The sequence below is a fragment of the Zeus faber genome, assembly GCF_960531495.2.
Source record: "Zeus faber genome assembly, chromosome: 2".
Classification (NCBI taxonomy): domain Eukaryota; kingdom Metazoa; phylum Chordata; class Actinopteri; order Zeiformes; family Zeidae; genus Zeus; species Zeus faber.
Genome location: NC_137189.1, coordinates 15,525,532 through 15,538,083, shown reverse-complemented (window position 1 = coordinate 15,538,083; position 12,552 = coordinate 15,525,532). Strand labels below are relative to the sequence as shown.

Sequence of the window (12,552 nt, the reverse complement as noted above, 5' to 3'; positions counted from 1 at the left end):
GGACAGGACGCTCTCGTCGCACAATGCCCTGGAAGAGAGGAGTGGTGAGACACATCGAAGCTGGACAGTCATTCAGGACCCTCATGCCGAGGAACGTGCATGCACCAAGTACGGGGTAGAAACGAGAAACAGGAAGTAGGGGGTGAGTTTGGATGGAAGTAGACAGTGGGGGGGCATTTAATAGGTACTGCCGTAGACTTGTTGTAGCTTTCTGTCCACATCGCTTTTCTGTCGTGTTCGATGAGAAATAAGGTGTAGCCGGCGCAGCTGGTTCTGTCAGACAACTTGGCGGCGCCGTACGCTTCCACGGCCTTATTGGCTGGCCTATCTAACCAGCCAGTCCCTCCTGCAGTGGAGTCTGGACGCCAAACTCAAACGACGCAAAATAAATGAACATCCTTTTAATGTAAATCTAAGAGTTGTCTGTCAGAACTTGCTTTGAAACGAGGTTTCAAAACTGCCCAGCACACCCGATTACCCCCTCGGCTTGTGATTGGGCTTGGATAAGGGTTCTTCAAATAGCACTCGTTCCTCTATTCTCTGTTGAGGCGGAAAAGACACATTTGCACATCGCACCGTACCACAGACAGTCATGAGTCCAGAAGTGAAGATAAAGGAGTTGTTGCAGAAGTTCAGGACAAATGTCAAAATCAGGCACATTTACAGTGTGACACTCGTGCTACATACATGTAGCATGCAAGGTGAGCCTATGACGCAAGGTGTTCATCTTCGAGTCTATTTCTCACAACGGTTGGTGAATATGGCCTGGAGGACATTTTGTTCATTTCTTATGACAAAAACAAATCAAAATGAACAACCAGGGGGTGACAGATTGGCACACAATTAGCCCTGCCCGGTCCTGTTGGTATCCTCGGCCAGTCTTACCTCCTCTACCACCTCCATTGTAGAACTGTTGTAGATTGCTGTTTGACATCAACACTTTCAAAGGGGAAAGTAAAGTAGATGTAGGTGTTAGAAACATGCTTGGGCTTGAATTCACCGTTATTCCCCCTCCTTCAGCCCAGTTATTTTGTCTGTTGGATACTGCCCTCAGCTACATTGCCAATAAAGCCAGCTAGAAAACAAAACTTCAAGACATTATTAACAACTCAACTGAGCTAAAAGAGGTGAATGTCGACTGCGAAAAAAAGTCAATTATTCTCTTTCATATACAAGATATATATTTTTTTTTAATTACACAGATTTGTGGAATCCTCAATTCTGATTGGTCAATAATTAGCGGACATTTATTACTCAATAATGACCGCTGTCTGTTAATAATGACCGTTGTGAGGGGCAACCACTTGGTTTTTTACAGTAAATAGGTTGCTCTTATGAAGGGAGGAGTGTTGTTGTCAGGTGAATAGTTCACTACCTTGTTGCAGTATTCGTGACGTTGCTGTGTAACTATTTGTTTCTCAGTGGAAGCTCTTAAACTCGGCAAACTAGGTATGAAATAATTTGACCTCAATATTCCATCATAATCAATCGTTTTATTTTGTAAGTAGTCGTGTACGGTAGCTAATATGCAGGATAACGTGCAGCCAGCCGGTCATTATTGCAATATAACTGCTGACAAGGTGGTTATTGCACGGTTATTGGTCATGGATCACTCTGGGGTCATTTTGTAGTAGCCACCAGCTGGCTGCACGTTATCCCTTACATATTGGGCGACTTCACTTGATAGGACACTTTTGTTCCATCCATCTCTCTACTAGAGACAAATGTGGGCATATTAGATGAAGCAAAACACTGCCTAGAAGTGCCAGACACGGCCATGACACCTCTAGGCAGAAGCGGCGCGCTGAATTCTGAGATGGTTGTCTGGTGGTCTGACCTTTTTAAAAAGCTACTTATTTTCAGCCTCTCCAAGCCGACCCTGAGCTTGGCCAAATGAGATGGATCTGGGCTGTTCAGCAAAAACATTAACCACATAGAATTAACAAGCAGTAAAGCAAGCGAGTGAAAAAGGCCTCGGCTGGCGGTGCGATTCCGAACATACCATTAATGGAATCACAGAATAAATAGATGTATGAAAGAAGTTGGGAGTGGAGCAATATTTTGCAAGTGATGTTAAGCTGAGAATGTCAAAAAAAAGAAAGGCAGGAGGTCGACTGTGCATTAATAATCATTCCAACCCCTTGAAAACTTTTTTCTAGTGATCATAGATATCCTCAAAATGTTTACATATTTATTTTATGATGGTCCGCTACAGTGCAGCAGGCTCAGGCTGTGATTACCGTCCAATTGAAAAGCAAATTATATTGTATGTTCCCAAAATCCCAGACAAGCACAAATTTACAACTATTCTGATCACACTGGAGCAGCACATCACTCAGTGATGTGATTATGGAAGATGTTCGTAAATCCCCAAGCTCCCTGAAATTGTACTTATTCTTCTAAAATAACACATTTTACTGGACACGCACCATTGTCACATTAGTTTCTAATCTCCAAACAGAGACGTTTAATACAAATTACCAGAATGGAGTGACAGATTAAAAATAAGACTCATAACATCAACATTGCAAGAAAATGGAAAAAATTCCTTATCGTTGCATAACTACGTACATCATTGGAAGGATCACCAAAAACTGCTAAAACAATGGGTTTATAAAAGGCTGTAAGGGAATTAATTGGATCTAAATCCTGAATCCTAACAAGAAGAAAATCTATGAAAATCTACATTTGAATCAAATCAGCATGATGACAAGGAAAGGCTTTTTGCCCTTTATTCTGTTCTCAATCATCTAGAAAAAAAAGTGTTAAACCAACATGCGGTTTAATTTCTCCATCTCTCTCTCCTAAAGTCACTGAAGGACATGTCACCTGAGGTTGGAGACTTGCAGCGGTCCTCTGATGTAGCAGAGCCTTCGTTGATATCGCAAAGACCTGGTGCAAAGAAACAAAAATAATCATTGTACTCAATTAGGTGGCTCTCAACGAGGAGTTCGGGGACCGGGGGGTTCAGGGGGTCCCCAGCTAAATTAACAATAATTCATCGTCACTAGTGTTCAATTTATGAGACCTTATTGTCCAATAAGTCCAATCCGCACCCTTTTTGATCATACAGTAGTTTCACTGTTATCTCCCTAACTATACGATAGACAGGTATAGAAGTTTGGACTAAATTATATCCGGCGATAAAAATCTCCTCAGATTGAGGGTCCCAGAGATTGAATCTTATCAAATAGGGTCCGTGGCCTATTGCGGTTGAAATTCAGGGTCCTTGACATGGAAAGGATTAAGAATCACTGTACTAGTGCATCCCTCCACTCATATATCTGTGTATGTTTACATATGGAAGCATATATGTACTGCATACAGTATATATATATTCCGAGCATTTTGGTGTTTAGGGTGCGTTTGATTGTGTGTGAGTGTCCTCGGAGGCAGAGAGCCTGGCACGGATCCTGGCAGAGAGTCTACTGGCAGGGAATCGCAGCTGGGTGCACGATTACCGCTCCCTCTCGCCACGCTCTGACAGGCGCCCAAGCGCTTGCCATTCAGCCACACCAGAAGACGTGCGCGGCTGTTCATTTGTATGTTTCCTTTTTCCCGTGCGTTTGTACGAACCTGGCGATAATTAAGCGCTTTAAATGAACACAAGCCTTTGAAATATCCATCTACTGTTGTTGTGGGTTTGGGCACGCTACAGTGAGTCGCAAAGTCATGTCATACCACTGCGGCAGCGTCTCCATGGGTGCAATGGCACTACTGGACACAGGGTGGCAGTGTGGCCTTGCTGAGCAATGTCACTATATTACTATTATGCTGCAGAGGGGAGGTGATGAAAGGGGATGGGCGAGAAAAAGTCAGTCTAAATCACGATTGGAATAAAACCGGTCAGATGGTTACATATCTTGCGTTACCCTCATGGACAACGTTATCAAACAAGCACTCTTGGATGATGGATGGACTGATACCCTCTCTAGTTCAGGGGACAGAAAGATGATTTACAATTTAGCCTCACATTCACCCATTCACAAACACATTCATTTACTAATGGCGGAGGTAGCCATACAAGGCGCTAACCTGCTCATTGGGAGCAGATTGGGGTTCAGTGTCTTGCTCAAGGACACTTCGGCACACAACTAGGAGCAGCTGAGGATTGAACCAATGATCCTCCGATTCCACGTCGCTTTACTGGCTTGTCCAGTAACACTCCCTTATTTATTTTTATTCCTTGCTATTTTTTATTCCCATAGTGCTTGGGAGTTTGACAACAATGTAAATATGGCTTCCTCAACCTGGATGTGAATATGGAATCTTAATAGAAGTGAACGCAGTTCCCTTCATCATTTTACTGAGCAGATAATCCTGGTAAGACCTCTTGACTACGCCTTATTGCTGATTGCGAGAAAACAACCATTGATGAACAGAACTCAGTCATTGTTATTTCCCTAAGTCTGATGACAAACCTTTGCCTCGCCTAAAATTGTCTCAATTAACACCCTGACTTCAACGAACAATCGAGAGGCAAACAGAGCCGTCACAAGGTCAGATGCAAAAACCGCCTACAGGGTTCTGGGGGGGGGGGGGGGTTAAAAACCAATTGCAGTCGGGGGCTATCTCATTTTCTCATCTCCCATTTTGCTTTCCCTCCTTGTTGTTACCTCCAGAGGGCTGCCGTGCCCTGCGCGGTGAGCGGGGCTGCCTCTGGAAGGGGTCGTTGGAGCCGTACAGCTCGACCGTCCCCAGGTTCAGCAACACCGTCTTCTGAAGGTAGTCCACCACTGCCAGGCCATTGCTGTTGCCAAACACCACACTGGGGGAGCAGAGGGGTGGGTGGAGTGTGTGTGTGTGTGTGTGTGTGTGTGTGTGTGTGTGTGTGTGTGTGTGTGTGTGTGTGTGTGTGTGTGTGTGTGTGTGTGTGTGTGTGTGTGTGTGTTGTGGAAGAACTCAAAGTAGCAGAAGGAAGGGTGGAGGTGTTGGAGTAACACAGATGACAAGGCAGAGAGGAAGGGACAGATGGGTCACCAAACACAAACAAACAAATGAGCGAGAGTCTGTGGGTTCACATTCCATTGGCCTGTAGTTACCAGCACAAAGCGAGCAAAGTTTCCAAAAGATTATTGGCGGATATAAACAGGATTGGCAAAAGGTTTGGCTCTGAGCTCAGCTATGAGGGACATCGTATCAAAGGGGCTCAGATCCACTTTTTGGCTGCTTGATACAGGAACCTCAGCAGCGAGAGCCTTCAGAAAGTGTGCTTCTTCAACGCATTCCAAAGCCAGCATTTTTGGGGTAGTTTTGAAACAGTTTTGACGCTGGGGTGCTTGGTGTTCATAGACTGCCTATCTTTATAAAGTTTTAACTCATTTAGCATTTCTCAGATGTACAGGATCTGAGAAGAAACATTACAGAGTGGACGGTAAATGGTCACCTCACTTTAGCAGCTGCATGAGAATACTAAACCATTTTCGGTTTGAAAGACAAGAGGACATCATTCCAAAATCCAAGACAGACACTAATTGACATCATCACCCTGGAGTGAGTTAGTTAAGGACCAAGTGAGGATTGAGTCCGTAAGAATGTTTAATGCTAGAGGCGACTGTACTCACAGGCCATAGGAGGAGTTGAGGGCCAGGCTGCTAATTGGTTGTGGAGGTTCTCCACTGACCCACACTAACTGCACCACCAGCTCTACCTGGTAACCCGGAGACTGCTTCAGAGGAGTGCCGCGCACCCTGGGGCGGGAGGGGGGAGGAAAGAAAGTCAGAGGAGAAGGAGGGTGGAGGAGGGCACAAGAGCCATAGTTGCGCAGTTGAGGCCAGGCATGATTTGCGCATACGCAGGGGGGGCTGCGGTTGAGAACCCTTCAAATAGATAAGTAAGCTTGTGGGAGGGTGCTCGAGGCAATCGGCGAGTGTGTGAGGTTTCGTGTGTCTGTGTGTGTTAGTGCATGAGTGCAGCCCTCTTGGAGATCAAGAGGCATTAGTGTGTGTGGGTGTGTGTACTTGTGTGAGACGTCCTTACTTGAGGCAGGGCATGTTGCCCCCGTCTGAGTTGTTGCTGCTGGTGGAGGGGTGCGACGGGGGTCCGCTGGTCTGGGGGGAGGCACCGGGGGTGGGGAGCGCCGGGGTCTGGTCCACTCCACCTCCACCTCCCCCCTCCGGAGAATCCATATCGTTCAGGTCGTACTGCATGCGCACCTCTAGTAACTGAATGAGACACGTGCGCGCACGCACACACACACACACACACACACACACACACACACACACACACACACACACACACACACACACACACACATCCAGAGGCAGCGCAGACAGTGACGAATTTCATAAAAAGTGGAAAGAACCTCGGAATTAAATTTGCAAATTAATTATTTGCAAATTCTTCAAAGGATAGGAATAGACACCTTACCCCTAATGATGCCAATGAAATGTTCTCGGAGAATGACTTTGATGATTTGCAAGTGTATGTCGTGTGTGTGTGTGTGTGTGTGTGTGTGTGTGTGTGTGTGTGTGTGGGTGGAGGTGGGGGTGGGGGTGTGCGTGCAGGCAGGTGGAGGGCTATTGACGCGATCTAATACTGGGAAATCCAAGGGGTCCTTCTATGCCCTCCTTCAGGCTACTTGAATGCTGTCTCTGCCTATACACACACACACACACACACACACAGCCACACACACATTCTAGGGTCTAATTATTCCAATTGTTGACATGCGGGGGAGCAGACGTTTGGCGTGTCCTCTCTGTATCTCCCACACTCAGCCCTCCACATCCCACTCTCACTCCCAGGTAATGGACGCTGCGGGCATATGGCCTTGTACCCGGCAAGGGCCCCCCCCCCTCCTCCCAGCTGCAGCATATTCCACCTATGATGGACACACACACTAACATGCAGTGATTACTGGGCTCGCTCCCCGAAAATCACCTTTCTTCACCCTCTTCACAACTGTACATGAACGTCTAGCTCAAATTGAACACTGTGGTTCATAATGCCATTAAGCACAGGCTCCCAACACCCACCCCCACTGTCCACAATACAATGACAGGCTGGCTTAGCTTATTTACCACTCTGTCTGTTGGCATGGCAACGATGCTGCCTTCGACGAGGTGGATTCATATAATACTGTTTGTCAGTGGGATTGGGAGTGTGTGTCTGTGTGCGTGTGTGTGTGTGTGTGTGTGTGTGTGTGTGTGTGTGTGTGTGTGTGTGTGTGTGATTAGGTCTACCAGCATGTGCGCACTTAGACTAGGAGTCTGTCCTTATTAAAACACAAGAAAGAGAGAGAAAGTATAAAATGTGATTCTATACAATCCTTTGGTCAAAGTGATCAAATATCAGCTGTAAATGATTTTATCTATTACATCCTAATGCAATAACGCATTATGTTTGGACATGTTTGGACAAATTCCTGAGGCGGCAACGTACCTGCACCACCTCGGTGGTTATCTCTAGCTTGCTGAAGCGGTAGACGATGACATTGGCTGACACCCCAGCCACGCACAGCATCCGGCTCTCGGGACACCAGGCCAGGATCTGAATGGCGAAGGGGTCCTCGTCCGAAACTTCCGTGCTGCCCCTATCCTCCTTCTGCCGGCTCCGCTCGAACACCTTGGCCGTCTTCAGCTTGTACAGCACCTGGAGCATTACTGAGAGAGAGAGAGAGAGAGAGAGAGAGGGAGGTCAGGCATGTTGGATCTGCAGAAACACGGCAGCTATGTTGGCAGCTTAGGGGTGGAAAAGTTCCTCCTCTAAAGAAGAGATTGGTGTGAATAAAACGTAGTGAACCTACTTGCAGAGGCATCCCAGAACTTCACAGTTCCATCAGCATGCCTGGAATTTCAAGAGAGAATAATGAGGTCAAAACGATTTCATGCAAGTCATTTTAGGGTACCTCTGAACGTCTGGCCAAGGTCAAAAGACAAAAATCTGCAACGCTACAGCTGTGCTGATAAATATGCACTGTCCATGACAAACAAACTATTGAATAAAGCAAATCATTTTTTGTCTAATGCAGATGCTGAGATCAACTTTCCATTCATCCATCCATTTTCATCACCCGCTTTGGGGCTGGAGCTAGTCCCAGCTGACTCTGGGCTTATAGGCATGAAGAAGAAGAAGAAGAAGAAACCTTGAATGGAATACCACTACATTGAGTCTCACACACACACACAAACACACACACACACACACACACACACACACACACACACACACACACACACACACAGACACACACACACACACACACACACACACACACACACACACACCCACACACACACACACACACGTGTTAATGGTGTGTATAGTCTCCAATTAGCATGAGCTGTATATCTTTGGAGGAATTAGGAAACCCACACAAAGGAGACAAAGACATCATGACCCCAAACAAGATTGGAACCCTTGTCTCCAGTGCTGTAGGGCAACAGCGCCCACTGCGTCACCTTTCCACCAGCCATAGACTTTCTACATCCAATCTGATTGAGAAAAAACACAATTTCCCTTCGAAGGCAACATTTTCAATGTTGCATGGAAAGACTAGAATTGTAGAATCCTGAGGTAGAAAATTCTTAGACATCAATTTAGCTGATAGGAATGCCTCCTACTCAGAGGCACATGGGTGAAATGTGCTATCCAGCCTTTTCGAGCAATGTTTACTGCTTCCCCGAATCCTCCAACAGAGATCAGCGGGAAGAAAAACTAGCCAAGTTCTAACCAGGGGATGATCAGCTTTGTCAGCAAACGGAATCATTACCTCAAAATGAACAAGCTTCCTTAACGTTTCATATTAATGGGTGTTGCCGACATTAAATTGCAGGTTTGACAAGAAGACACAATCTAAGCTCAGAGTTTGTTGTCACCATTTCCTCTCTCCTCATTATCTCGTCCTTACAGTGAGGGAGTTGGGTGAGTTGGGAGAAATACCGCTATACTGTATATTTTTTTTCCGGCTGTGTCCGTGTCTTGAAAATGGAAACCTAGAATGGAATAGCAATTATTTTTTTCATCTGCAGCAGAAGGGGAGAGAGGGCACGTTGCCGCCACTAACCCAAACTTCACTGTCACTTTCTAAGTGCACATGTTCTATTAAAACACCACCTCTACCCTTCTCGTGTTAGTGGTATAACGTACGTATATCAAGAAGGTTCAAAATCAACATGAGTGGAAATGAGTGGGAATAGGAAGAGGCTCTGTACTGATGCTGTGCCTGGTAAACAGCAAAAAAATAAAAAATAAATATGCATATATTTTCCTACCCGGTGATGATGATCTCTGGGTAGCTCTGTGTGCCTTGACCCCAGTTTCCACCACCGATAGGCCACTCCTGGATAAGAACACACACACACACACACACACACACACACACACACACACACACACACACACACGCATTATGACAGACCCAGACAAAATGAGAACAGTGGTGAATAGAAAATCAAATCATTTTTAAAGATGATTGAGGTGGGAATGTGTCCATTTCTCGGTGTCTGCATCTGTGTGCTGTACTGTGTGTGTATGTTTGTGCGCGCGTGTGTCCTTGTGTGTTCCGTGTGCACGGGAAAAAGATCAAAATTCATCTGCCAGCTGTGCGTCTCTACATTGTGCTCTGTGATCATAGTGTATGAAAGTGTGTTGCCAGCTGATTGTGTGTGTGTGTGTCTACTGTATGTGTGTGTATGTGTGTTGGGGGGGGGGTGGGGTGGGGCAGGGCGGCTTTGAACACGCTGACACGCGCAAAGGTCACCGCTATGACTCAACAGTGATCTTTATGTGCGAACGCGCTCCCGCAGCTCGGCCGGAGCCGTTGCTTAACAAGGCGGTATCCAGGCGTCCGGCTCGGGTCTGCACATGGTGACATTTCCGCCAGAACACTGGAACAAGGCAACAGGGAAAAGAACATGCCAAGGTGGACCCTGTGTGTGTGTGTGTGTGTGTGTGTGTGTGTGTGTGTGTGTGTGTGTGTGTGTGCGTGTGTGTGCGTGTGTGCGTGTGTGAGAGATGGCAGCGTAATAAAGTGGAGCTTGGCGCTATGCTGGGCATCGAGTTGGAGGATTGTCGTTGTTGTAAACCATGGTAAAATGTCCTCCATTTGGTCTAGTCAAAGTAAAATACACAGTATAGCAACTGTGGTAGAAATGGATATGTATTTTGTAACAATTTGGCAAAAGCAATGCCTGTAAAACAGTTAAAACAGTATTATTAAGTAGGTGATATCTGATTTAAATAGGCATCAGAGTGGCTAAGAGTGAATGGTTAAAGGACCATACTGGTGTCAAATGAGTTTTTGCCAAAATTTACCAGTCTGCACATGTCATTTTGTCAAAGTTACTTAATTTTGCCGTATTTTGTATATGTTAATTCCACGTTGAAGCAAGTACCCTATACAATAAAGCAATTTTAGCAAAAATACAATATATAGGCAAAAAAACATGCTTTGAACTGTCCAAAATCCAGAAATAGAGACAATGTGCAGCATATAAAAAAAAATCGAATGTAATGTAAAGGTAAAATGTGTGTGGTGACTGGTAAACTGGCTAACATGCAATATGGTCCTTTAAAGAAGTAAATTGTGCATTTCCATTGACTTTCTACATTATACTGTCCCATAAGTATCCATGGACCTACCTTTTTGCTGTAGCCCTGTCGTTTCTGCCGCGAGCCGACAGAATAAAGTGCAGGTATGAGGTCCACGGGGCAGTCGGCAATGTACTCGCAGCAGGTCACAGGGGACTCGTGGATCGTCAGAGGGTAGGGGTTCTCGAAGATGGGGTAGCTGGGGAAAGAGGCAAGGGTTAGGACGCTTAACATACAATGAAAATGTATTAAATAAATTGTATAATAATGTGACAACAATGGACATCAATATTGATGAATTAAAAGCAGTTAGGAGACGGGGGTCTGACCTACCCATTTTGTGCAAGGTCGATCACCACTAAATCCTTTTCTAGAAGGACCACTACGGCGTAAGGTTCCTGAAAATCTTCAGAAAAAAAAAAAATCCAGAGGAGACACATTCAGAACACCTGTACAACTCACAATTCTTTAAGTGCAAGGTGTATCCTGACAGAACAATAAGTGTTGAAGCCTATAAAATAAATGATTGTGGAAAGAGGAACTTTAGGTTTGAAGGATTTCACAAGTCACTGATGCTGAACAATGAGAGACAACAGCCATGAATCAAGATTTGGTCTTTAACTTCAGATCACACAACACAAGTGTGGATCTGGACAACAAGGTCAGATAAAGAACATACACTACTCACCAAAAGTTAGGGATATTCGGCTTTCGGGTGAAATTTCAGGATGAACCTAAAATGCACTATAACCTTTACAGGTGAACTTAGTTTGACCTTCTCTAAACTTTTGAATGCACATGTTCAACTGTTCAATGTTTCAGTACTTTTTGCACAACTTGCTGTTCTCTAAAAAGGAGCTGAACGGCAAAATTCACAACAGCTGTTTGATCCATGAATCGACCAATACATTTCCTGGTTCAATTAGAATTGGTATTTAAACAGTCCTCTTCATCATGCTGTTCACATTTGACATTATGAGACAAGACGACACCTCGCCATTGTGAGGCTTCAAACAGGATGTTTTCAGAGGGAAGTGGCCACTGAGCTTAGTGTGTCACAGAGTGTCATCAGCAGGTTGCAAAAGAGATACAGAGACTGAAGAGTCACAGAAAGGCATAGAAGTGGACGTCCTTTGGCCACATCCCACACTGATGAGCGCTTCATTGTGAGCAGTGCCCTGCGGAACCGGATGATGATGCCACTCAACTCCAGGCACATTTAAGGGAGGTGAGAGGCACCCAAGTGTCACGTCAGACCATTCCAAACCGTTGACATCAGCATGGTCTGCATGCTAGACCACCTGCAAGGGTACCTGACCACACCACCAGGCACAGGCATCATCGTCTTGCACGGGCCAGGGAGCATTTACGCTGGACGAGGGACCAGTGGCCTCAGTGCTGTTCTCTGATGAAAGTCGATTCACATTGAGCAGAAATGATGGCCGCCAACAATGTTGGACATGTCAAGGAGAGTGCTATGCATCAGCCACTGTTGTCACCAAACGAGCCTTTGGTGGTGGTGGTGTTACAGTGTGGGCAGGTGTGTCTAGTCAATACAGAACTGCCCTACACTTTGTGAATGGTACAGTGACAAGCCCATACTACCTGAATAACATCATTAATCCAGTCATTGTGCCCCTGCATGAACAACACAGGCCTCATTTCATCTACATGGACGACAATGCTCCAGCTCATCGAGGTTGCATCATTAGGGAACGGCTGCTGGAGACTTGGGTACCTCAAATGGAGTGGCCTGCACTTTCTGAATCCCATAGAAAATCTATGGGATCAGCTGAGTCGCCGTGTAGAGGCTCGTAACTCTGTACCCCAGAACCTCAATGACCTGAGGGCCGCCCTTCAAGGAGAGTGGGGTCCATGCCTCAGCAGACAATAAGTCGACTTGTGAACAGCATGAGACGTCGTTGTCAAGCTGTAATTGATGCTCAAGGGCACATGACAAGTTAATGAGACATTGACATTTTTTGTTGTCGTAAACCCACCACTGTTGTTGGCTTT

At 45.6% G+C, this 12,552-nt stretch overlaps 1 protein-coding gene across 1 annotated transcript in view; it reads right to left on the bottom strand.

The window, feature by feature from the left end:
* Positions 1–12,552, bottom strand: part of stxbp5a (syntaxin binding protein 5a (tomosyn)) — a gene marked incomplete at its 5' end in the record, with an annotated part of 99,751 nt that overhangs the window by 6,707 nt on the left and 80,492 nt on the right. Inside the window, 10 exons of the mRNA XM_079996629.1 lie at positions 886–939; positions 2,830–2,892; positions 4,617–4,768; positions 5,565–5,690; positions 5,980–6,164; positions 7,387–7,607; positions 7,751–7,791; positions 9,219–9,286; positions 10,588–10,735; positions 10,870–10,942. Coding sequence (XP_079852755.1) covers positions 886–939; positions 2,830–2,892; positions 4,617–4,768; positions 5,565–5,690; positions 5,980–6,164; positions 7,387–7,607; positions 7,751–7,791; positions 9,219–9,286; positions 10,588–10,735; positions 10,870–10,942 — 1,131 coding nt within the window. The remainder of the gene's footprint in view (positions 1–885; positions 940–2,829; positions 2,893–4,616; positions 4,769–5,564; positions 5,691–5,979; positions 6,165–7,386; positions 7,608–7,750; positions 7,792–9,218; positions 9,287–10,587; positions 10,736–10,869; positions 10,943–12,552) is intronic.